The following is a 23960-nucleotide window of genomic DNA, read 5'->3' as shown; positions in this document are numbered from 1 at the left end:
GTCATGGAGAACAGCTGAGCATTGGCACCGTGAACCAAGCCTAGGAGAGGCTATTGGTGAAGGTGCAGCCCAGTGGCAGCAGAAGACCCCAGCATTTTGGAGATACTAGTATCATGGGGTGACCACCAAGAACAGCATCAGCCTTGCTGTGGAGCCACCTGGAAAGCTGTGTGCACTGCAGAGGGTGGAACTGGTAGTGACCCAAGCCCTTTGAGGGATTCCAGAAGATCATGAGTGGGTCCCAGTTATCGGATGCTGAGTTATTTATACTGTTGGCTTTGCTTTGCTCAGATTGTGACTGGGCCTCAGTTCTTCCCTCTCAAAGTATGGAAGGATTTAAGTTATTTTTGATTTTATGAGATCTCACCATTTAGAGACTAAATTTTAAGAGATTTTATGTTTTAAAAGAGTAATTTTTTTAAGGAACTGGATTTTAAAGTGTTTGAATTTGGAAAATTTTAAATTTATAAACTGTTTTGTATTGTGATGTTGATGTGAATGTATGACTATGGGGATGGATAAGAAAGGAAAGATAACAGTGCTGTGTTTATGTGTCAAGTTGAAAAGGGATCCAGGGAGGTATAGGGGAAGAGATGAGTCAAATAACCATGAACTTCAGCCACCTGTCCAGAGCTCTATAATGTTCTGTTTCATCTGCAGTCCAAGCAAGTCACTTTGCTTAGATTTGACCCAAAAGCTGGGTATGAAAGTTCCAGCAACCTGGCTCACACTAGGGACTTACACCACAGCAACAGAGCTAGCTTTGTGATGGCAGAAGACAGTCTGGACAGGGTTTTGGATCCTAGACCTTTGTGAACCTTGTTTCTAGCACCTCCTATCAGTTTTCATGATAATTTGAGGGCATCATCAACTGCTTACAAACTGCAAATCCCATGCAGAGGCTAACAGTGAGAGAGCGTGGCACAGCCACGGTCACACAAACAATGAGGATTTAACAGCTCACCTCAATGAGGCAGAACCTAGTTTTGAAGACCCTACCCAAGGCATATAAGACTCTAGTGGACAGGACATAAGGAAACAAGGGCATCTTACTGTCTGTTCCAGTGTCTGGTACAACAGCAGAATGACTGCACAGCCCAAGAAGAGTCCAGAGATAGAGGATTTTTTTCCCTACCTCGCAGATCCTCTGCCATCAAGAAGGCAAGCATGCTTGCCCTTTGGGACTTCTTATCATTGACTTCAGAAGGTGAACCAGGGCAAAGGCATGACAGGTGCTGCTGCCAGCCACTCCTCTCCAATGGACACCATTGGCTAACACACAGTGAGTTCTTCCCGAATCTACTCACTTTAGCAATATGGAGGACACAGAAAACAAAAGCAAAACAAAAACACAAAACAAACAAACAAACAAACACCCACATTCTCAGAACTCCTCATCGGTGTAGGGACTGGAAGATTGAGATTGGTGGCTGCCTAGTAGCTAGGGAGGAATCTCTCCTACAGCATGGCAGAGCGCTCCCAGGAAATGAGGGGGCAGCAGGGCAGACTCACAGGAACAGGTAGGAGGTGTGGCCCACTATGTTTCTGTCTTTGTTTTCATCTGTGCTTTTACTCATCTCCTTGTTGATTGACAGATCAAAATTGTGTGAATTTATGGGATAGAATGCCACATGAGGTTCTGTCTAGACACTTCAGGATGGTTAAATCAAGTCTATTCATACATCAGGCACCAGTGAAGATACATCCCCCTGGATCCCATTGATGAGGACTCTAAAAGGGGATAGAAGTAGATGCAGGCAGGTGTTGGCCAAGCAAAAACACGGAGCCAGCTGTTGTTAACGGCTGCTCCCAGGAACTAGCTGGCAGTGGTCACGTTGCTCCCATTGTACCCTCTGCTCTAGGGCCAAACTCCGACAGAAGGCATGGTCTGGACAAGGCCATGGAAGCCATGTCCAGGACCTCATTTCTGGCTACTGCTTCTCTGACCTCTCTCCCAAGATGGTGGTGGCTACATGGTCTCTTTCTTTACAATTTTTGGATGTCTCTTTACTCCTCATGTGCAGGGGATCTCCAGGATTGTCAAGGGAATCGTGAGTCGCTTTGTCTGTTTTGGTCAAAACTATATTTGGAGATTGGAGCCTACTGCCTGGCCTTGAGTCTGTTGGATGCACTACTTCCAGTCCAGGATGACAGTTCCCTTCTCATCTTTGACCCTGACCCTCCCTGAGGCATACTTGGTCTCCTGGCAGCCATTGCAATACACAGTCTTGGTGGTGCCATCTGGGAATTCCTTCCGCTTGAACCTGGCCGTGTGGATTTCTTTCTCTCCGTTGCTGAACATGATGGTTTTGTCTCCGTTCCTGTAGAATAGAGACACTCTGGTAAGTGGAGCCATGCAAAAGCCAACTACGTGAGTGTGGAAGAACTGGGAAAGATCAAAGCCATAGGACCACCTAGATCCCCAAGTCTCCCCTCGGGGAGTAAGCTGAGGCTCTCCAGGGCAAGAGTAGGGAAAGCATTTGAGGTTTAAAGGACAGGAGAAGCTCAGACTATCTGGGCATAGAAAGGTGGAGGGGCAGGGGAGCTGAGACCTGAGACCTGAGCCTATACTCTGAGATGGGTGAGCAGAGTCAGCGAGACTGCTCAGTTCATGACAGAAATGCAACAGAAAGAGTCCTGGGTTCTATGCACTCAGCTGAGACCACCAGAAGAGCTATGGAAGCTCTGGGTGTGGGATGAGAATCCTGAGCACACTGGAGGAGCTGCTAAGGTCAAGATCATGGAGGAAACATGCCTAGAACACACCAGAGTCAGGGGATATTGGGAACATTTAAGGTGGGTTTACTAAACTCTTGCCCAGGCTGTTGGGCATATGATGGCCAAAGGCACTGTGAACTTCACTGTCTGCACACACCAGCACCGACACAGTGACTTATCACATTCTTGTCATAGTTTAGATTCTTTGCTTATGCGTGCTGCAATAGATTCATGCTTCTATCCAGCATGGCTTTGAGGAGGTGGACACTGACTGCACTCAGGGTTGGCCAGCTTCAGTCACCTATTGACTGTGTCTACAACCTGTGTTGACATGTCACCTAACAGCAATGGCACACTTGAGAAAGACAGAATAGGATTCTTCTGACGTCAAGCTAGATGACGACAGCTGATGCTGTAAACTGTGGGGTGACCTTTGTCCCTGAAGTCAATTATGGCACAACCTTGGAGACACGCGACGGCCCCAAAATTCTATGTCTAAGCTCATGTTTTCTATAAACAGATTTGAACTGAGGTCACACAAAAAAATTCTTGTAGGACCAATGGTGTCATATATTTTCTGGTGTCATTTTTGTATTTTTTAAAATATTTATTTATCGTTATTCCCGTGAGTGTCTGTATGTATATCTGTGAACCACATGAGTCCCTGGTGCCCATGGAGGTCAGAGGTGGCCATTGGGTTCCCAAAGAACTGGAGTTACAGACAGCTGCAAGCTGTCATGTGGGTGCTGGGGACTGAACCTGTGCCCTCTCTAAAAGCAGCCAGTGTTGCTAACCACTGGGCCATCTCCCCAGGCCCTGTTGTTATATTTATATGAATGATTTAACTTTTGCATACATGTAAATGAGTACAGATGTATTATAGATCTGTAGTCTTCTATAGCCCAGGGTTGAAGTATGGGTTCACACCGTCTGGTGGGCTGTTGTGGGGGGCAGTTTGGGGTAGTGTGCTGACCTCTTCACTGTCACAAATGTCCCATCGGGGAACACCGTCTCTTCACATCCATCCTTAAGCTGTTTCACTGTCCCATCAGGAAACACGGTTTCCTTGGAGCCATCCGGGTAGAATTTTTCTGCAGGACACATTTGTTTAAAGTACATGTTATAATGAATGCATTTGGAAGCCACATCATATCTAAATGACCTATGTTAAAATATTAATGTGAAAGACATTTTTTTAACCATATGAGCTTGTAGTCAGAATTGGCAGATATTACACCCACTGCCCTGTTGATCCAATTTTGGGTAAGGCTCAGCCATAGTATGGATGGTCTCTGGTGTGTATAAGTGTGGCTGGTCTCTAGTGTGTATAAGTGTGGGTAGTCTCTAGTGTATCTAAGTGTGGATGGATGGTCTCTGATGTGTCTAAGTGTGGGTGGTCTCTAGTGTGTATATGTGTGGCTGGTCTCTAGTGTGTATAAGTGTGAATGGTCTCTAGTATATGTATAATGCTCAGCAAGAGTGTGGATGGTCTCTAGTGTGTCTAAGTGTGGGTGGTCTCTAGTGTATATAAGTGTGGGTGGTCTCTAGTGTATATAAGTGTGGTTGGTCTCTAGTGTATATAAGTGTGGGTGGTCTCTAGTGTATAAAAGTGTGGGTGATCTCTAGTGTATATAAGTGTGGGTGGTCTCTAGTGTGTAACAGTTCATGGGGTTTCTACTTGGTGATGATGAACAAGTGATAGACACACCTTTAATAGAAACTAAATTCAAGTTTCAATGTCTGACATTTTTCTGTGCTGTGGATTTGTGGTAAAAATCCTTTATTGGTGCCAGGTAGTGCTAGGTGATGAAGTTCCAGACTGAATTAAAATGGGAATGCAAGAGGCACCAGCGTTCATGATTCTCTTCCAGACCGCAGTGTGATCGGCCACCTCATGGTCCTGCCACCACACCCCCGATACATCCCTACTACGTCCCTCTGAACTGTAAACCAAAATAAAGTCTCCCTCCCTCTCTTGCCTTTGGTCAAATATATGGACACAACAATGAAGCAAGTAGCCAAGACAGTGTTGAAAATACTTTTACTGTTCTAAATTGATTTTCAAAGGCAACCTAGATTATTAGCAATCACAGTGACATCTGCTTTATTCAGGGACAATTTCCCACTGTGGAGTGTGCTTGAAGCTCAACAGCACCCAAGGTTGTCACCCAGGGCCTGAAAACAGTGCATAGTCATAGCACAGAGAACTTGCCAATGTGCATTTACAGAAAATGCAAAGGGCTTCTGAGCAAAATGGCAGCGATAGATTTCCCCCTGTTCTTCTGATGTCCCTGTGCTTTGTGCACATGTGTTGGTCAATCTTTGGCAGTTGTTGTCAGACAAAAAGGAGCACGAACTATACTTCCGAAAAATAATGTGTTGTGGAACCTAACACCCAAGGAATAACTCCATGCAGTAACTATTTGTTAGCATAAAAATCTGAAAAGCTCAGAGGCAAGTTGGTGCGATGCCCTGAGGAACTATGGGTTCTCTTTGATTCGATAGTTTGAGAATCTCAGAATCGTGCTGTGGTGAATATTGTTTGGGGGGTTTCCATCCCACCTTAGGCCATTTGGTTCCTAAATAAAAGACACAATACCATAACATCTATTATAAGCCTTAAAAACACTAGAGCTGGGCAGATATCAACTCCCTCCCCCCATGCTAATTATCTACTTCCCTATCAATAATTCCATCTTCCACCATGATTCTATTCCAACAGGCTGACTCTCATGACCCCATGGTGTCTTTTTCCTTCCTCTTCTCCTCTCCCTCATGGTATCTGCCTCAGACCTCAAGTCCAGGAACCAAAATTCCACATATCTCTCCCAGCTATGAGCTGTTGGCATCTTTATTAACCAATAGCTTTAAACTAAGGCACAAAGTTTGCACAACAGAAGCTGGCACACAAGAGAATTCACTCATTTTGAGGCACATAGACTTGGGTTATAGCATTGAGCATTACAGCACATAGCAACCGACAAAACCTCAACAATCCTGTGACTGCCTGGTGCAGAATCAATGCAAAATGGTCTTTGCTGAACTTTGCTGAACACCCAGAAATGGCAAGAGGGGACTGTGACGTTTTCTTTTCGAACTTTCACGTGAGGGTGCTCTGGAGAATGTGAGCTGTACATACGGACAGTGATAGAACTCAGAAACTGATATACAGTTAAGTGATGCATTTCAGATACATTCCGCACAGACCAGCCAAGATTCAAAGATCACATCTGCCTATCAAACCCTTTTATGTTTTTCATCAGTCCTGGCTACCATCCACCAACAACCCCATAGGGCACTTGTGAACAAGCAAGTGTAATTTTTCAATGCAGAGTGTATGCCAAAAGTTACTGAAGGAGTAATTTCTCTCCTGTCCACACCTGTGCTCGCTAGCCTATAAAAACTTCAGGGGTAGAACAAAGACCATAATAGCACTGGCTTGCATATGAAGACTCAGCTAGATTCAGCAGGCCTGTGGCTGGGCCAGGGTCCACACAGCCAAGAGAGAAGCCTGAGCAGCAATGGATTCATTATGTCTGGGTATTGTCCTATATTACAATTTATGAATTCTCTCATCAGCAATGGATTCATTATGTCTGGGCATTGTCCTATATTACAATTTATGAATTCTCTCACTAACGCAAAATAAGATCACTCACACACACACTCACACACACACACACCACACACACACACACACACACACACACACACACACACACACACACACACACCACACACAAACACACACCTATTTCAGACCCAGTAGCATGGGGAGGACTCCAAATATCAGATGTCACTAAAATCAGATCAGAACTGACGCTTCCAATGCTCTGGTACTGTTTGATGATCATAGCGTCCACAAGGCTCATCTTTATAGATACACTGATACAGGATCAACGTCTGTGTCTACAGATTGCGCCTGAGCTCGGGCTCAAAATACCAGTCTCAAAGAAGGGTGAACCAGAAACAAAAACAGAAACAAACAAACAAACAACCCTCAAAAACCCAGCAAAACCAAACTACCTGTTGTCAGCTGCTGATCACCAAGGGATACTCCTACTTTCTCTGAGTTCTCTCTCGAGAATCTGTAGCTATGGCCCTGAAGTGGGTTTGGCATAGCCAATCTCCTTACCTGCTGGGTCTAGGATACTCTACATTAGAAAACTAACATGTTCTGGGGATCCATCCCATAATCAGTTTCCAAACGCTGACACCATTGCATACACTAGCAAGATTTTGCTGAAAGGACCCAGATAGAGCTGTCTCTTGTGAGACTATGCTGGGGCCTAGCAAACACAGAAGTGGATGCTCACAATCAGCTATTGGATGGATCACAGGGGCCCCAATGGAGGAGCTAGAGAAAGTACCCAAGGAGCTAAAGGGATTTGCAATCCTATAGGTGGAACAACATTATGAACTAACCAGTACCCCGAAGCTCTTGACTCTAGCTGCATATGAATCAGAAAATGGCCTAGTCGGCCATCAGTGGAAAGAGAGGCCCATTGGTCGTGCAAACTTTATATGCCTTAGTACAGGGGAACGCCAGGGCCAAGAAGTGGGAGCGTGTGGGGGACTTTTGGGATAGTATTGGAAATGTAAATGAAATAAATACCCAATTAAAAAAAAGAAAACTAACATGAAGTGATCTTGGGCTATAGTGCCAGGGCACCTGACAGAAACACCCAGAAGCCTTTCTGGAGGGGCAGCTCCAGGCTGGGCCCCTAGAATCACCACCAAATCTGTCTCCACGGGACAAACTGAAAAGCTGAAGAGACACGGCACCATGAGGAACCAGCTGTGACTAGCCACACACTGGGCTCCATGCCTGGGGGTCAGGGGTCCCCAGAGCAAGACTGTGAGGCAACCATGTGTAAAATAACTTGAGACCCAAGGGAAAGGAGGAGAAAGCAAGAGATTAGGGAGTGTTCGCTGACGTGCTGGATAGACCTGAAACGGACCAGAGAAGGAAGTGAAGGGTGTCATCAAACCAAGAAGGAGAATAAAGAGCAAGTGAGATTTCGTTAAAGAGAAAAATGGCCAAAGGGGGAAAAAAAAGAATTTACCTGAATGGAATGAATATAATGTGCTCAGCGAAGAGCAGACTGCGTGGCATGCTGTATCTAAGATTGGAAGGTTTAGGAAGGCAAGGAATGGAGGGGCGGGCAATGTTTGCAGAAGAAACAGCTGAGAATATTCTTGAATTTAATAACATAAAAATGACAGACAAAAAAAAATCCAGTACATCTACCCAATCCAATGGATTTCAGGAAAACTAAAAATGACTCTTCGGGTATAATCTTGTCCTATGTGATTCATAGAGTAATTTCTAATTTAAAAGGAAAAACACTAAAATCTAATGGGGAAGCCGGAGCTTCTCCTTTTCTTCGCTGATTTCAAGGCTCAGTGTCTGCTGCCCTCTCTCCGTGGTACTCACCCACCCGACCATTTCCAACACAGGCACACAGGCACTGAGCCAGCAGGCACGCAGAGGTGACACCACTCACCAGTCCACTTGTTAGGAAACTGCACAACTTCAACACCATCTGGGTAGGTTGTGTGCATTGTTTGTGCGTCCGCATAATAATAAATCTGTGAAGATAGGGAAACACACATTGGGAGGCCGTTCCCCTTACACTGTGAGCAACAGGGAATCATCTGATCAATTACTCCCCATAGGTGGCTGAAAGTCCAGGTGAGGGAGGCCTGACCACATCTGTGGGTGCTTCCACAGGTGTGGAACACAGGAGGTGGCACTAGACGCTGACACCCCAGGAATGACAATGGCTATTGGTTACAGGGAGACTGCGGGATGCAGCTTAGTCCTCAGTTTTGAACCTAAGTATGTTCTAACTCGTGACTTGCTGAGCCTTCATGCCTCGTGGGATTTGTAGCTGGTGATGTCTAGGCTTTGGTGGACATGGACTGTGAACCCCAGGGTCCCATGAATCCCACAGTTTTCAGACCCAGTGGCTAACTGCAGCCCAAGAGAGTAGTGCTCACAAGGTGCCTTGGAAATCCATGCACCTGCGACTCGTGAGCTGCCATTTGACCTTGGTGTTCCTAATAGGCACATCTCCCTTGGTTTCCAAGGAGGAAGAGAGGGAGGGAGGACAACATTTACAAAGGGGAAGGGTGCTAGTTTCAGGGGAGTGAGTGTTCCTGATGCTAAGGCCAGTCCCTAGATCTGAAAAGGGAGACACTCTTAAAAAAAAAAAGCTACAGCCAAAGGTAGAGTGGGATTGAATGGGGTCGTTGTCTAAAAGGAAGAATATGGACCGAAGACACTGCTCTACTCCTGATCCAAACTCCTGCCTAGTTATAACAGATTGGTCCTCTGAGGTAGAGCCATGTCTCTCCATCCACAGAAGAAGGAGGAGAAGATGGAGTGTCTTCAGATGGAGTCATGTTATTGGAAAAGCTGTGACTCTGAGATCCGAATGTGGTTTTGGTTAGCATCTGTGGACTTGGCACAGGCTGACGTCAATGGAGAAGACAAAACACTAGTTGAGAAGACCTTCCCACTAGATTGACCTATGGTCAAATGGGAGGTGGGGGTCACTTTTTTGATGAGTGATTGATGTGGAAGGGTCTAGACTACTGGGTGGGTGGTACCACACCTGAGCAGGTGCTTCTGGATTTTAAGAAAAGCAAGCTGAGCAAGCCATGGGAAGCAAGCCATGTAGGCAGCGTTCCTCCATGTTTGCTTAAGCTCCTGCCTCCAGCTTTCTGTAGTGAAGGTGACATGTAAGCCAGATAAACCCTTTCCTTCCCAAGCAGTTCTTGGTTGTGGTGTTTATTATAGCAACAGAAAGCAGAGTAGGAAATAGAGCTTCTGTGTCCTCTGATTTTTAAGCATTCTCACTATATTGGCAATATGCCTGAAAGCCGTGGGCGTCGGGAGTGCCCCGTCTCCATCACTACGTAAGTATCATGCTTCCTCTCTGCAGAAGGGGGGACACAGGAAGGGAATGGCAGCTCCTGGACAGAGAGCCCTGGGGACGGGCACTCACTGTCCGGGGTTTCCCTGTCACCAGCACAGAGCAGGGGAAGCCCCTCCCTCCCAGCCTGCAGTGAGCCCTGCTCTCTCTCCTCCTCCCTCATCCCTATTGCTTCTTATCATCTGTCCATCCTTGCACCACAGCTGCCTAAGAAATGTGTTTGTGACCCCACACACCCCAAGGCAACACAACACATCTTTTTACCCCCATAGGGTCGTGAATTCCTGAAAGTCACCATTTAAACAGGTCTCCCAGGATTTCCTGGTTTATTTTTTTCTCAGCTCAGGTCTGTGAAAGGGCATCTGGATAACAAAAAAAAAAAAAAAATTCACAATGGAGGGTGGGAGGCTTGTGGAAACACCACTGACGTGCAAATCTACGGGGTGAGACCATGAGGAATCTTGCTTGCATCATACACCACAGACAAAATTCTCATTAGCAAGAAAGTGCTGACCTCATGCCTTCCCTCATCTGACATCAGAGAAACAAAAGAGCATGCATCTATAAAAGGTTCGCTAGTCACTGGGTAGCCTCTGATTCTGAAAGAAGACATGCATGTCCACGGCACGCACCGCTTTCTGATCGGACTTGATCTTCATGTCACCGTTAAAAAACCTGATGAGGGTGGTCTTCTTGTCAGCACTGATCTCCTTCCTGGTTCCATTTGGGAAGGTGATGATGGTTCGCCCGTCGCTGAGCATCCGCTCCACCTTGATGGACACACAGAAACGCCCAGGTGAAGAGTTAGAGCAGGCATGATGAACATGTTTCCACTATTTCCTCTTGTATTCAAAATCACTGCCCACTGTCAGCCTGACATGCTGGATACTAACTGCTGTGCACACACACACACACACATGCTCGCATACACACACACACACACACACACACACACACGTACACACATGGGCACACACACACACACATGCACGCACACACACATACACACATGCACGCACACATACACACATGCACACACACACATGCACGCACACATACACACATGCACGCACACACACACATGCCCTATTCAGATGAGCTCCTTATCCTTGTGCTGCATGTGGTTATCAATAGGAAGTGTAATGATTTGTTCCTCAGTGTCTGCCATGAGTCTGTATGATCCATCAACCCAGGATTGATTGATGAGCCTGAAATCCTGGGCCAGATAAAATTGCACGATTACTAAGTAGAAACGAATTTTTTTGTGCTTATTTTGTTTTCCCACTTCATCCTCTCATCTCCTACTCAACACTAAATGGTTTCGACTAATAGTGAGCAAATGGTTTCAAATGCATAGTGCTAGGCTCTCAGTAGAAAGCACCACCCCTGTAAAGATGAACACAAAGAAAGACGCCAACAGAAGTAACCTCAGTTTGCTATGCCAATGCGGCCTATCCCACCACACCTGCCCCTTGCTCACATCAGAAGGCCATGGTCAGTGCCAGATGTCATCGAGGTGGTGTGAGTCGCTACAACAGTCACACAATGGTGAAGTCACCTAATGCAGTTCTGAGAGCGCGTCATGCGTGAGTATGCGATTTTCAAGTTTACACTATTAAAATAATTTCTAATTTAGACTGTGTCATGGTTTTTTCTTTTTTTTTAATGTAGTAGATAAGTATATAAAAATGGATTTGACAGGATGTAAAATCTAATCTGACTCTTAACGTCTTCAGAATGGCTAGTCTAACTGTATAGAAGTTCAAGATGCATCAACTTGGACGGGAGAGACAGCTCAACCATGAAAGGCTAGACTCACAACCAAAACTATATACAAAACTGTATACGCTTTGGGTCTGGTTACTTTTATTGTGTGTCTTTTCTTATCGCAAATATTCTGTAATAAAGTTTTAACTAAATATATAATTTATAATGTAAAATTAAATGAACAAGAAAAGAAGTCAGCATATCCAATGCAAGGCACACATAGATTCAGGGTGAGACATTGAAAGACACAGTACTGTGATGGGGAGCCAGGGATCTGGGAGGTGTGGCTGATGTCAGGTTACAGGACAGGAAGCTCATAGCAGAATGGCACTTGCTATGGACCACCTGCTTACCACATTTATACCCTACGGCTTCTGAAGCCCAAGCCAGTGATTGGTCCATAGCTTGTTGGCCTAACCAGCAAATGGCCCTCCTTTTTACAGACCTTGTCACCAAGGTCTGGGCTTTGCTCAGCTTTGTTTCTTTGCCTGACAACCATGTGAAACAACCACACTAAAGAAAGGCTTTGTGCTCTAGGAGTGTAGCTCAGTTGGTAGACTGCCCATGATGCTGGAAGTCCTGGAATCCCCAGAATTGCATAACAGGATGTGGGGGTACAGTCCTATAATCCCAGCACTCCGGAGTTGGAGAATCAGAAGTTCAAGGTCATTGTGCTACATGGTGAGCTTGAATACATAAGACTTGAGAACTGCCTAAGAGGAGGAAGAGGAGGAGAAAAAGGAAGCACAGGAAGAAGAAGGATGGAGGGAAGAGGGAGAAGAGGAAGAAGAGGAGGGGAAGAGAGGAGGGGGAGGAGGAGAGAAGGGAGGAGGGGCAAGGAAGAGGAAGAAGAGGAGAAGGAAAAGAGGAGGAAGAGGATGAGGAAGGGGAGGAGGAGGAAGGGAATGAGGGGAAAAGGAAGAGGAGAAGGAGGAAAAGGAAGCAGGGGAAGAGGAGGGATGGAGGGATGAGGGAGAAGAGGAGGAGGAAGGGAAGGAAGGAGAGGAGGAGGAAGAGAGTGAGGATGGAAGGAGGAGTATAAGGAAGAAGAAGAGGAAGAAGGTGAGAAAGGGGAATAGAAGAGATTGAGGATGAGAAGGAAGAGGAGGAGGAGGAGGAGGAGGAGGAGGAGGAGGAGGAGGAGGAAGAAGAGGTTGTATTAAAAAGCTGTGAAGCCAAGCAGCCTTACTCATCTATTCAAAGCATTCTCTGCTTTCAAGGGTGAAGATCTATAAAGCCCAAAGTTCCAACAACAAAATGAAATGCTAACTCACTCCAGCAAAAGTGGGAGAGAGTGAAGGTGCTTTGAGCACAGAGCTGGGCCACAGCAGCTCAGCCCTTCCCACCCTCCCTGAGGTAACCCCAACCTTCTGGCAGCAGCACTCTGGGACAAAAGGTGCTTCTTGAGGTAGCTGTTGGGAGGCTCTGAGGGCAGAAGGGTGGGTGGATGTTCCTAACAGAGCTGGTATTTGTTACTGGAAGAAGCTGGATATCAGTGGTGCTCTAGAGAGGTGCACCAGCCATTAGCTTGTAGCCCCAGGACAGATGGCATGGCTCAGACTACATAGCACAGAGAATGTGGCAGGGAAAGATTATGTGCAGCAGAAATCTACCTTGCCGTTTGGGTGTCGCTTTTCCTTTGTCTCATCAGTCTTTGTAGTGTCCGAGGTTTGCTGTATTTCTTTAGGAGCTCTTGACTTTGTTGGAATATTCTATAAGGAGAGTATAACCACTGCCTCCTCTGTCCCCATCCCTAGCTGTGAGAACCATAGGTCCATCAATGCTGTGAGAACCATAGGTCCATCAATGCTGTGAGAACCATAGGTCCATCAATGCTGTGAGAACCATAGGCCCATCAATGCTGTGAGAACCATAGGTCCATCAATGCTGTGAGAACCATAGGCCCATCAATGCTGTGAGAACCATAGGTCCATCAATGCTGTGAAAACCATAGGCCCCATTAATGTTGGGAAAACCAAGGCCCATGAATGCTGGGAGAACCACAGGCTCATTAATTCTGGGAGAAACATAGGACCATCAATGCTGAGAGAACCATAGGCCCATGAATGCTGAGAGAACCACAGGCCCATTAATGCTGGGAGAACCATAAGCCCATAAATGCTAGCTCTTGGGATCATGTTTGTGTTTGTAAAGGTGTGTCTTCCTCTTGTGTTCTCCGTCCATACTGGGGATGTGGGGAGTGTGGTTGACAGTCACCAAGTTCTGATTCTGTGTGCATGTCACTGAGGCCTTGGGGGAATCAGTGGCTGGAATCTGATTAACTAAACCCGTCTTACCTTTGCTGATTAGGTTGGGAAGTGTTACTGACTGCTTTTAGGGGATCCTCCCACTGCCTACTTTACACTCTAAATAACTTTACAGCCTGTGAGGTAAATACATCTTTCCCATGGAGAAAATGGCTTAGTTCTGCATGGCTGTTGTGTAGCTATGATGCGACCCTGGCCATGGAGCTAGGGTATTTCTTCTGCCTTTGATTTTTTCATTCCATTCATTTCTACTGAGCATTGCAGATAAGAACAGAATAATACTTTGACTTCTCAATCCCTACAGACTCAGAAGCTCCACCCGCTTTGCCTACGGGCCTGGCAGTCCTCCATTGGCTGCAGGCAAGCCCGGTCCACTCATCTGAAAGGCTGAGCGAGCTCAGAGACTGAGGGAGGACTTGCAGCCATAGCAACCTCTGGTGCTCACGGGAGCATCCCTATTTGCCTCTACCTCCGGGTCTGTCTTCCCCAGCCTCCCCACCCGGTAAAACTCTACCTACCTGCACCCACAGTGCATTTGGGGAAAAACAAGGGATGACCCTGCTTGCTTGAGCATGCAGGAGAAGTTCACCGTCCGAAGTCTCTGAATTTGAGGACCAGATGTCTGAAACAGTGGAGAAGGTGATTTCAAGAGACTATGCACACACTGTGAAAAAAAAGTCATATTCCTAGTGCAGGGTTCCAAGTCCGAATTAAGTTTCCTGAGGTCACTGTGCAAATGCCGGTGGCTGGCTCTGTGGAACACAGGAAGTGCTGAGTGCAGTCAGCCTTTGTCTGCTAGTTGTGTCTTCACTACATGTGGTGGTGGCCCAGACAACTAAGCTAGCAGAGGGTGGCATCTGCCCCAGTAGGGGGCAGACGTAGGAAGAGAAAATTTACGAACTCATGACAACTGCCCATGAGAAGGAAATGGGTGGCTGGGCAGGAGCACTGTGCATCCGAGGCAGTTAGAAACAGGCAGAAAGGTCATGTTTGCCAAGGAACAGAGAGCAAGCAGACCTGCATCCAAGAACAGAGACAATACTACATGGATACTTTCTCTCTCTCTCTCTCTCTCTCTCTCTCTCTCTCTCTCTCTCTCTCGCTCTCGCTCTCTCAGCTCCCTCCTTTCTTATATTATTCAGGATCCCTTAACTAGGGAATAGTGCTGCCCACTATGGGCTGAGTCTTCCTATAATGATTCACAAGGCAGTGAGTTGTCTTGTGAACTCTTCACAGGCATGTCCACAGGCCAACCTGATGAAAATGACTCCTCATTAACCCTATAGGTGGAACAACATTATGAACTAACCAGTGCCCCAGAGCTCTTGACTCTAGCTGCATATGTATCAAAAGATGGCCTAGTCGGCCATCACTGGAAAGAGAGGCCCATTGGACTTGCAAACTTTATACGCCCCAGTACAGGGGAATGCCAGGGCCAAAAAGTGGGAATGGGTGGGTAGGGGAGTTGGGGGTGGGAGGGTATGGGAGACTTTTGGGATAGCATGGGAAATGTAAATGAGCTAAATACCTAATAAAAAAGAAAAAAGAAAAAAAAAGAAACCAGAATCATAAAAAAAAAGATTCTTTTCCGAGGGAGGTGATTTTTTGTTTTGTCAAGTTGACAGCTAAAAACCAGCCAACACACAGGTTATGGTAGGTGTGAGCATTTGCACGCTTGGTCTCCATTCTCTGGGGATGTTTCAGGGGTTCGGTTGGTATGACCTTGATAGAGGAAGTGTATTACTTGGGGGCCGGCTTTACGAGTAAAATGCCTTACTTACTATCAGTTTGCTCTCTGTTTTGTGCTTATAGTACCTGCCATTATGAACGAATGCTCTGGAAAGAGCTAATAAACTCTGCCATGGTGGTCATGGTGCTTTATCACAGCAACAGAGAAGTAACTGAGACACAGAGGTTAAAATAGTGTTACAGAGACTCAGAGAGAGAGAGAGACAGACAGACAGACAGACAGACAGACAGACAGACAGAGGTGCTTACCCATGCACAAGGGTCTGAGGTTCAGTATGTCAAAGGGGACCCACAAGGACTGTGCACGGGGTGGGTAGGAGCAGGCTACAGGTGGTTGAGTGTTCTTTCTGCCCACAGGGGGTGCAGCAGAGCCTAGCAGCTCTGTGCAAAGGCTCCTCAGCAGAGGTCATGCACACACACCTAGGGGCAGCCCAAGAGCACAGAGTGTGTGATAGCCACCTCTGGCAGCAGCTGGAGGGGAGCACTCCTCCTACTGTTGTGAGCACTCAGAACTGGCAGGTGGGACCCACCGGGACAGGAGAGGTTGTATACCTGGATGGACAATTTGAGCTCAGGGGGAGGTCAGACAAGTGCTGGGGAGGGACACGTGCCACAGGTGGCCAGGGCTGTGGCAAAATTGTTGGGAGAGGTTACCAAGACAGACGGAGGAGCTCCAACTGGAATCAGACAATGGCCAGAACCTAGGGGGCTCTTGAGGCTTTACCCACATGCCACATCCCAGATCTTAATGGCCACCCATTCCAGTGAGCACCGAGCAGGGACTCTCTTCTCACCAGCCAGTGACTCTGTGTCCAGGAATGTGCTGTCAGACAGTGGTTCTGGTGACATTCTGCCGAAGCTTCTTTGCAGAAATTTGGAAGACATGTGTATAACCTGGGTACAGGCAGAATCACAAAACCAGCATGTCATTGCCACCAGCAGTGACCAGGTGGTGTGCACAGCCATGTCAGCTCTCAAGTGCCTAAGACACTTCTCAGGCTCTACCAAGAGTACTCGGCTCTGTTCCCTGGTTTCCAGCAATTGATGCAATGTAGAAAAACCCCCACCCATACACTAGGTTAACAACACCAAAAATGAGCCCTGACATTCTAGTCTTCTTTTGGAGCTGAAGGCACGTATGCAGCTTTCTAATCTATAGAAACATTGTCATGTTTAACAAATTCCTGAGTCCGTTTTGAGTAGCAAAGTGAGGGTTCTCACTGGGCTTCATCCATTGGGATAAAGCAGGATGTGTTCCTGGGGCGAGGAGATAAGGAGGTAGGGAGAGGAAAGGGCTGGCAAAGGGCTTTCTGCTCTAGCATGAGGACCCAAGTTCAGATGCGTAGCACCCATAAAGCCCAGGCAGCAGGATGCCTGAAGCTTGCTAGCCCGAGAGTGGAGTCAACCAGAGAAGGCCAGGCTCAGAGAATACATCTCACAAAATGAGGGAGAGGGCCTGGAGGACCCGCCCAATGCTATAAGCTGGTGCTGCCCTTACAGGGGACCCCAGTTTGGTTCTCCGCACTTATGTTGGATGACTCACAACCATGTGAACTCTACCTCAAGGCGACCTAGCACAACCTCTTCTGGCCTCCCTGGGCACACACATGGGTAAAAACAATTTTTAAAAATGATGAGATGATACCGGAAGACAATATACACACATATATATACATACATACACACATATACATACATACACACACATGCATACACACATACACAAACACATACATACATACACACATACATACACACATACACACATGCATACACACATACACACACATATATACATACACACATGCACACATGCATACACACATACACACATATACATACACACATACATACATACATACATACATACATACATACACTTGAAATAAGGTAAAGATGGATACTGGACCCCACACAAACAGAGAGAGGGGAGAGAGAAGGGAGAGGGAGGGAGGGCAGAAGGAAGGGTAGGGAGAGGGAGAGCAGGGGGAGAAAGGAAGAGTCAGAGGCTACATTCAAACAGTCCAAGCTCCCAAGGTCACCTTTTCATCCACAGATGTAAAAGACAGCCTTTCATCCTGGGAGTCTGTTCCTCCGGTGGCCATTGTGCTTCTGTTTGGAGGACTTCCAGAAAGCTCATCTCTTTCATCCCATGAGGTTGTCCTCTCGGAATCAATTCCCTCTATCTTTATGTACACTGGCTACAAACAAACGTGGGGGATTTATGTTAACATCAGTAGTACCATTCCAAAGTATCGATTAACACACCGCATTTGCTACCCCACAGCGAGGACTTTAACAACCCCATGTTTTTTTTCAGTCCCCAAGGTGTGCGGAGGAGAAGCTGCTCTCAGCATGCCCTCCCCCACAATCTGAGTTCAGATCCACTGCCTTCTGTAGCATGAGGACCCAAGTTCAGATGCGTAGCACCCATAAAGCCCAGGCAGCAGGATGCCTGAAGCTTGCTAGCCCGAGAGTGGAGTCAACCAGAGAAGGCCAGGCTCAGAGAATACATCTCACAAAATGAGGGAGAGGGCCTGGAGGACCCGCCCAATGCTTAAAAGCTGGTGCTGCCCTTGCAGGGGACCCCAGTTTGGTTCTCCACACTTATGTTGGATGACTCACAACCATGTGAACTCTACCTCAAGGCGACCTAGCACAACCTCTTCTGGCCTCCCTGGGCACACACATGGGTAAAAACAATTTTTAAAAATGATGAGATGATATACACACATATATATACATACATACACACATATACATACATACACACACATGCATACACACATACACAAACACATACATACATACACACACACATACATACACACATACACACATGCATACACACATACACATATACACACATACACATACATATACACATGCATACACACATACACACACATATATACATACACACATGCACACATGCATACACACATACACACATATACATACACACATACATACATACATACATACATACATACATACACTTGAAATAAGGTAAAGATGGATACTGGACCCCACACAAACAGAGAGAGGGGAGAGAGAAGGGAGAGGGAGGGAGGGCAGAAGGAAGGGTAGGGAGAGGGAGAGCAGGGGGAGAAAGGAAGAGTCAGAGGCTACATTCAAACAGTCCAAGCTCCCAAGGTCACCTTTTCATCCACAGATGTAAAAGACAGCCTTTCATCCTGGGAGTCTGTTCCTCCGGTGGCCATTGTGCTTCTGTTTGGAGGACTTCCAGAAAGCTCATCTCTTTCATCCCATGAGGTTGTCCTCTCGGAATCAATTCCCTCTATCTTTATGTACACTGGCTACAAACAAACGTGGGGGATTTATGTTAACATCAGTAGTACCATTCCAAAGTATCGATTAACACACCGCATTTGCTACCCCACAGCGAGGACTTTAACAACCCCATGTTTTTTTTTCAGTCCCCAAGGTGTGCGGAGGAGAAGCTGCTCTCAGCATGCCCTCCCCCACAATCTGAGTTCAGATCCACTGCCTTCTGTAGATTGCAATATGCAAAAGGTTCACAATCTGTCTAGAGAGGGGTTGATACTGTAGTGCTTAAAACATGTTTAACAAATTTTAAAAACAAATTTCTAGCCTTTGTCCTACTTTTAAAAATCACTTCCCTCATGTGCACACCTCTGCTAAGCAGTCTTGCTGCATTCGGATTATTAGTTACACTTTCTTCTGCTGTGGCTACTGAACTGGCAGCAGAACCGGGGCACAGAGGAGAGAGCGCAGAAAGGCCACATGTGCAAGCCACAGGCAGGCAGGGACGCCAGAGGGCAGGGGCTCCCAGGCTTAGAGGGCACAGTGAGGGAGGGACACAGTTTGAACATCTCACTAATATTGGGATCTCTTAGTAATGGCTTTAGTTAGGGGAGTTAGGACTGGATTCTGTCCAGGCTGGTGAGACTTCTGTGACCCGTGAGTGCTTCCTTCTTCTTGCTGACCTCAGTGCCAAACCATCACAGGCCTCCAAACACTAAGACTAAACAACTCTAATCTTCCTGCCTTTACATTACGCAACTTCAGCTGAGCATGCAGGAAAGTGGAAAATACACAAGTATGTATATATATTTTGATCATATTCTTTCCTTTTCCCAGCTCCTCCCAGCTCCTCTCCACCTCCCTACCTGCACTACTTCATGATCTATCTATCTATCTATCTATCTATCTATCTATCTATCTATCCATCTATCTATCTATCTATCTATCTATCTATCTATCATCTATCTATCATCTATCTATCTGTCTATCTGTCTCAAAAAAACAAAAAAAAAACAAATTAAAAATTGAAATGTAAAAAGAAAAAACAATAAGACAAAAGACCCCAACACTACCACTGCAACACACACACATGCACACACACACACACACACACACACACCAAAAAGAAAAAAAAACAACAAAAGTCAAAACCAAAAACTGAAACAATCAAACAGGACATGGGGTCTGTTTTGTGTTGGTCAACTACAAGGTCTTCCTTGGAGCATGGTTAATACGGTGTCCTCCCCCCCAGCCCACCCTCCCCAGGCATTGAAGAACTTTTCTCTTTCCCAGGAGCTTGCATTTGCAAATAGCTTCTCCGTTAAAGGGTACCCCTTGTGTCCAATTCCCCTTCTTAGTGCTGGGATTTTATTCAGCTTGAACCTGTACAGGCCTCGGTGTGCTGTCTCGGTCTCTGTGAGTTCACAGTGTGTCAGCCCTGTTGTGTCTGGATGATGCTGTGTCTGTGGAGGTGTGAGGGGGAGGGGTTCGAGGAAGGTACCCCATCTAGGACCAAGTGCCCCAAAGTCTCTCTCTGCACACTATCCACTTGTGATTTCCATGTTAATTACCATGTATGCAAGAAGAAACGCCTCTGGTGAGGGCCAAGGTGGCACTGATCTATGGATATAGCAACGTGTTATTAAGACTTATTTTATTGATATGTTCCTTTAGCAGAATAATTCTATTTGGTTTTCTCCTCGACTCATGACCTATCTAGTCCCAGTTTCTTGTCCAATTTAGGTTTGGGTTCTATCTCCTGGAGTGATCTTTAAATTCAATAAAGAAGTGCCCGGTTACTCCCATAATATGTATGCCATGATTGCATCAATATATCTTGTAGGCAGGTCTCTGTTTTGGGTAAATGGGTTTGTAATGGGTCTAGTGATGGTTACCTTTCTCTTCTGGTAGCATGCAGAGTACCTCATAGCACCATGAACACTGGTCAGTAGAGTTGAAGCTCCTAGTGTCTAATAGCTTGATTTCTCCATTCCAGTGAGGAAACTGTGTCTTCAGACATTAGAGCCTTATAAGTCAGTTTGTAAGGAGCAACCAATAGTCTTAGCTATAGCCTGTTCTGTTTGGGGAGTTTTGTGGGACCCCTCTGGCCAATGTCTCAACAAGATGTTATCTATTCCTAGCACTGGAGGATCTATTTGGTGGTATAAGATGTCTAGTTGGGGGTATTATCTTCCCCATTATATGGTGTATCCATTTAAATTCCTTCTGTGTGTGTGTGAGAGAGAGAGAGAGAAAGAGAGAGAGGGAGGAAGGGAGAAGGGAGGGAGAAAAGAGGGGGAAAGAGAGGGGGGAGAGGAGGGGAGGGGAAGCAGAAGAGGAGGGGGAGAGAGTATCCTGAGTTTCAGGACTTCCTTCTTCACAGGCTATCTACAAGTGTGGGGTGGCTTATTCTAAGTGGCACACTCTTCCCTGAGGAAGAAGGGCAGTGTGAATCTCCAACACCATGTCTCTAGTGCTGACTTACAGCTTCACACACATGTGTACATATGGCTGACCTTCTGACATCATTCCTAGAACCGCGTTTAGCTACAACATGTAGCCTGGACAAATGTGAAAGTGTGGCACTCACAGTCTTGCTCTCTGTTGTTTTTGTTGTTGTTCAAAGATGTGTGTTTGTGGTGCGATGCTGTTCCTATCCGCAGTCACGTGAGGAGAGGTGTCATGTACCATCAGTGAGCAATTAAGAACTCGCCAAGCAATTACCTCACATCAAGGAGAGCCTAGCATCTGAAGATGTGGAGTGATATCTACCCACTTAGTATGTGCAAGGTGTAGTAGAAACATGATAGCAAAGGCTATGTGAAGTCTCTTACCAGGACCCCCTCAGCTTCTATCAGTGACAGCAGCCAGCTCTGTCACTCAGTTACAGGGTAGGATCTAAGTCCTACTTCTGCCTGTGCCTGGGTAGGGTTAATGACAGGATCCAGGCCATCTGTTAAAGTAAAGTAGGAACCTGGAGTCCTGAGGTGGCCTAGTGCACAGCTGTTCCATCAGAGCCTGTGAGTGTCCTAGAGACAGGGTGGGGACATGCTCGCCCCTGGGCTCCCAGGAAGGCTGTCAGGATTTACTGTCAGTTCTGTGTGATTTGACTGACAGATAGCGAAGCCCTCATGGGGTACCCAGTGGAGACAGTGTGCCTGCATGGGAGGGTGTAAGCCTTCCTGTGCTGTTATCTCTGGAATGCAGAAAGTCTGCTGTACCAGAGTGTTGCTTGCTCTTGCCGAGGTGGGCGAGCCTATACAGGCTTTGGTGGCCTCCGCATCCTGCTTCTTCAAGGTCTTCAGCTCCGCACGGATCTCCTGGTTCTCCTTTATCAGAGCATCGATCTGGCTTTGGAGGTCTTTGTGAGCTACGCACCACCAAGATGATTGTCTTGTGAGCTCTGTCCCAAGGTCACAGATCTGCTTCTGCAGCCCCTGGGGTAGAAGAGAGTGACAGACACTTACCAGGCAACCTGCAGGAGTACACCCCCCTCCCCACAGCCTCATTCTGAGAACAAATGGGGACGAATCCTAAGCAAGGTTACAGTACAGCCCCCACGGGACAAGAGACTGGATGTGTGAAAGCCTCTTTGTGTGTGTGTGTTTGTGTGTGTGTGTGTGTGTGTGTGTGTGTGTGTGTGTCTGTGTTAATAGAAGGAGACATTTTGCAGGCAGATGGGGGAACCTGACAAGGATCAGAGAATTCACTGGTATGATTTAAGGAATGCAAATGTCCTGACATTTTTGACCCATTTTCAGAAGACTAGAGCCTTCTCCTGAACTAGAAGAAGACAGTTCACTGTCCAAGGGGCATGCTGCTTCTTGGCCTGGCTTACCACAACCTCATCAAGCTTGCTGTCTTCCTCAGTGATCTGGGCTGTGCTCTCCATCTTCCTCTTCTTATGGTTGGACCCTTTTCCTTGACTCAGATCCTCCAACATGGCTTGTCTCTGCTGACTATTTAGCCTCCAGGTGACCAGTAAGCTTTCTGGTTGTAAAAGGGAAGGCTCGTGCATTCTGGTTGTAAAAGGGAAGGCTTGTGAGACTTTCTTAGTGCATCGCACCTCTGCCCCTCTGATTAGTATCCAATGGCCTTCCTATCCTCCCCCTTAGAATGGAGAATGGCCCACCATGCTTCACCAAGTCCTGCCACCCTCCTGCCTGGGAACAGTCTCCACCTGGAGCTGACCAGGAAAAGGTTCCCGTGTCTGGAAACCGCCGAATGGAAAGGACCCAGTCACTTACAAGGGCTGTGTCCCCAGAGGAGGGTGGAAAACACTTTGGTTCAGAGAGTCAGCATGGTGCCTGATCACATGAGTACTGCCAGCATTACCTTGAGGTGAACAGGGCCTTGAGAGGGCGCCTGGGAGGTCTTAGTCCTTCGTCAGACCTTTGCTGTGGAAGGTTTCGCTGCCTCTCATCAGGACAAACCCCTCGTCCCCAACCTACAACTCCATAACCTAAAAGGATGACACAGAAGGAGGACTTATGGAACCTGAGAGTTGGAGCCGTGGGGGAGGAGCCCAGCGGGAGACAGTTGAGTGGAGAGAAAAATGGAAGAGCAGCCTTCCACAGGAGAGCACGGCATATGACACCAATAACTAAATCAACCCCTCTACCACTACTAAAGCCCCTTTGCAGCTAATTGCCACACCCTTACCAATGTAGAGAATGGTAGCCTCTGACCGGCCTGTGGGAGGGGGTGTGAGGATGGGTGAGCGGCAGGGATTTCCAGGCAGAGCCTTTGGGAATGTCCTTACCCCAAATCACAAATATAACAGCACATTTCCTGTTTCTACACATAAACACTTGTATTCACCAACCTAGGCTGTATAGAAACAAGAATGAGAGGCTTAGCCACAGTGGTAGGGGATCTGACTGGAGACAAGGTATTTCACCCTGAGAGTCAAAGGCACCTATAGCAGAGCTTATTCATAACCCACTGCACCTTCATCTGGCCCGGGCCCCATGGTTTTCTGCAGGGGTAGACTGGCATCCATGGCTTCTCAGAAGGAGGACTCTATTCCCCAGCATTGGATCCTAAGCCCTTCTCACCAGGGAGTACCCTCTCCCTCTGCGCCCCCCAGCCAGTCACTTCACCTAGCCTAAGATGGTGACTTCTACCAGGACATTCCTCATCTAGGCCATATCCCAACAGCTCTCTGTGCCCTCTACACAGCTAGCTTAAGAACGCCAGGAAACCTGTCCATTCTAAACCGACTCTCTGT

General features: G+C 46.8%; 1 protein-coding gene across 6 annotated transcripts; it reads right to left on the bottom strand.

The window, feature by feature from the left end:
• Positions 1 to 1284: 1284 nt before the first annotated feature.
• On the bottom strand, positions 1285 to 23936 carry Tcp10c (t-complex protein 10c). 6 transcript variants are annotated; one of them, XM_006523280.3, is made up of 13 exons: positions 23833 to 23935; positions 23066 to 23192; positions 22569 to 22749; positions 21952 to 22167; positions 18604 to 18762; positions 17485 to 17643; positions 16237 to 16336; positions 14212 to 14315; positions 13040 to 13138; positions 10292 to 10429; positions 8226 to 8310; positions 3692 to 3809; positions 1589 to 2321 (listed from the first exon to the last, which is right to left on the bottom strand). In XM_006523280.3, exons 3-13 carry the CDS (start codon positions 22746 to 22748, stop codon positions 2132 to 2134), a joined length of 1548 nt encoding a protein of 515 aa, XP_006523343.1. In that variant the 5' UTR covers position 22749; positions 23066 to 23192; positions 23833 to 23935; the 3' UTR covers positions 1589 to 2131. The 6 variants fall into 6 exon arrangements, with proteins under 6 accessions (NP_001161050.1, XP_006523343.1, XP_006523340.1 ...); XM_006523277.3 differs by lacking the exon at positions 23833 to 23935 and adding an exon at positions 23681 to 23810; NM_001167578.1 differs by lacking the exon at positions 13040 to 13138 and having other exon boundaries at positions 1285 to 2321; positions 23833 to 23936.
• Between the last annotated feature and the right edge of the window lie 24 nt (positions 23937 to 23960).

This window comes from Mus musculus, chromosome 17 (assembly GCF_000001635.26).
Source record: "Mus musculus strain C57BL/6J chromosome 17, GRCm38.p6 C57BL/6J".
In the NCBI taxonomy this organism is placed as follows: Eukaryota; Metazoa; Chordata; class Mammalia; order Rodentia; family Muridae; genus Mus; species Mus musculus.
Note: the sequence above shows the minus strand (reverse complement) of the source record. Positions and strands in the feature narration are given on the sequence as shown.

Bases quoted from the DNA above. Each gene is read 5' to 3' on its own strand.
- Tcp10c (XM_006523277.3), bottom strand. From the start codon at position 23,732: ATGGATGCCAGTCTACCCCTGCAGAAAACCATGGGGCCCGGGCCAGAT. The intron at 18,763-21,951 runs GTACAGCAGACT...GTTTGTTTGTAG, and splicing joins CAAGAGCAAGCAACACTCTG to CCAGTGTACATAAAGATAGA. The intron at 3,810-8,225 runs GTGAGTGGTGTC...TGTGTCCTGCAG, and splicing joins GTTTCCTAACAAGTGGACTG to AAAAATTCTACCCGGATGGC.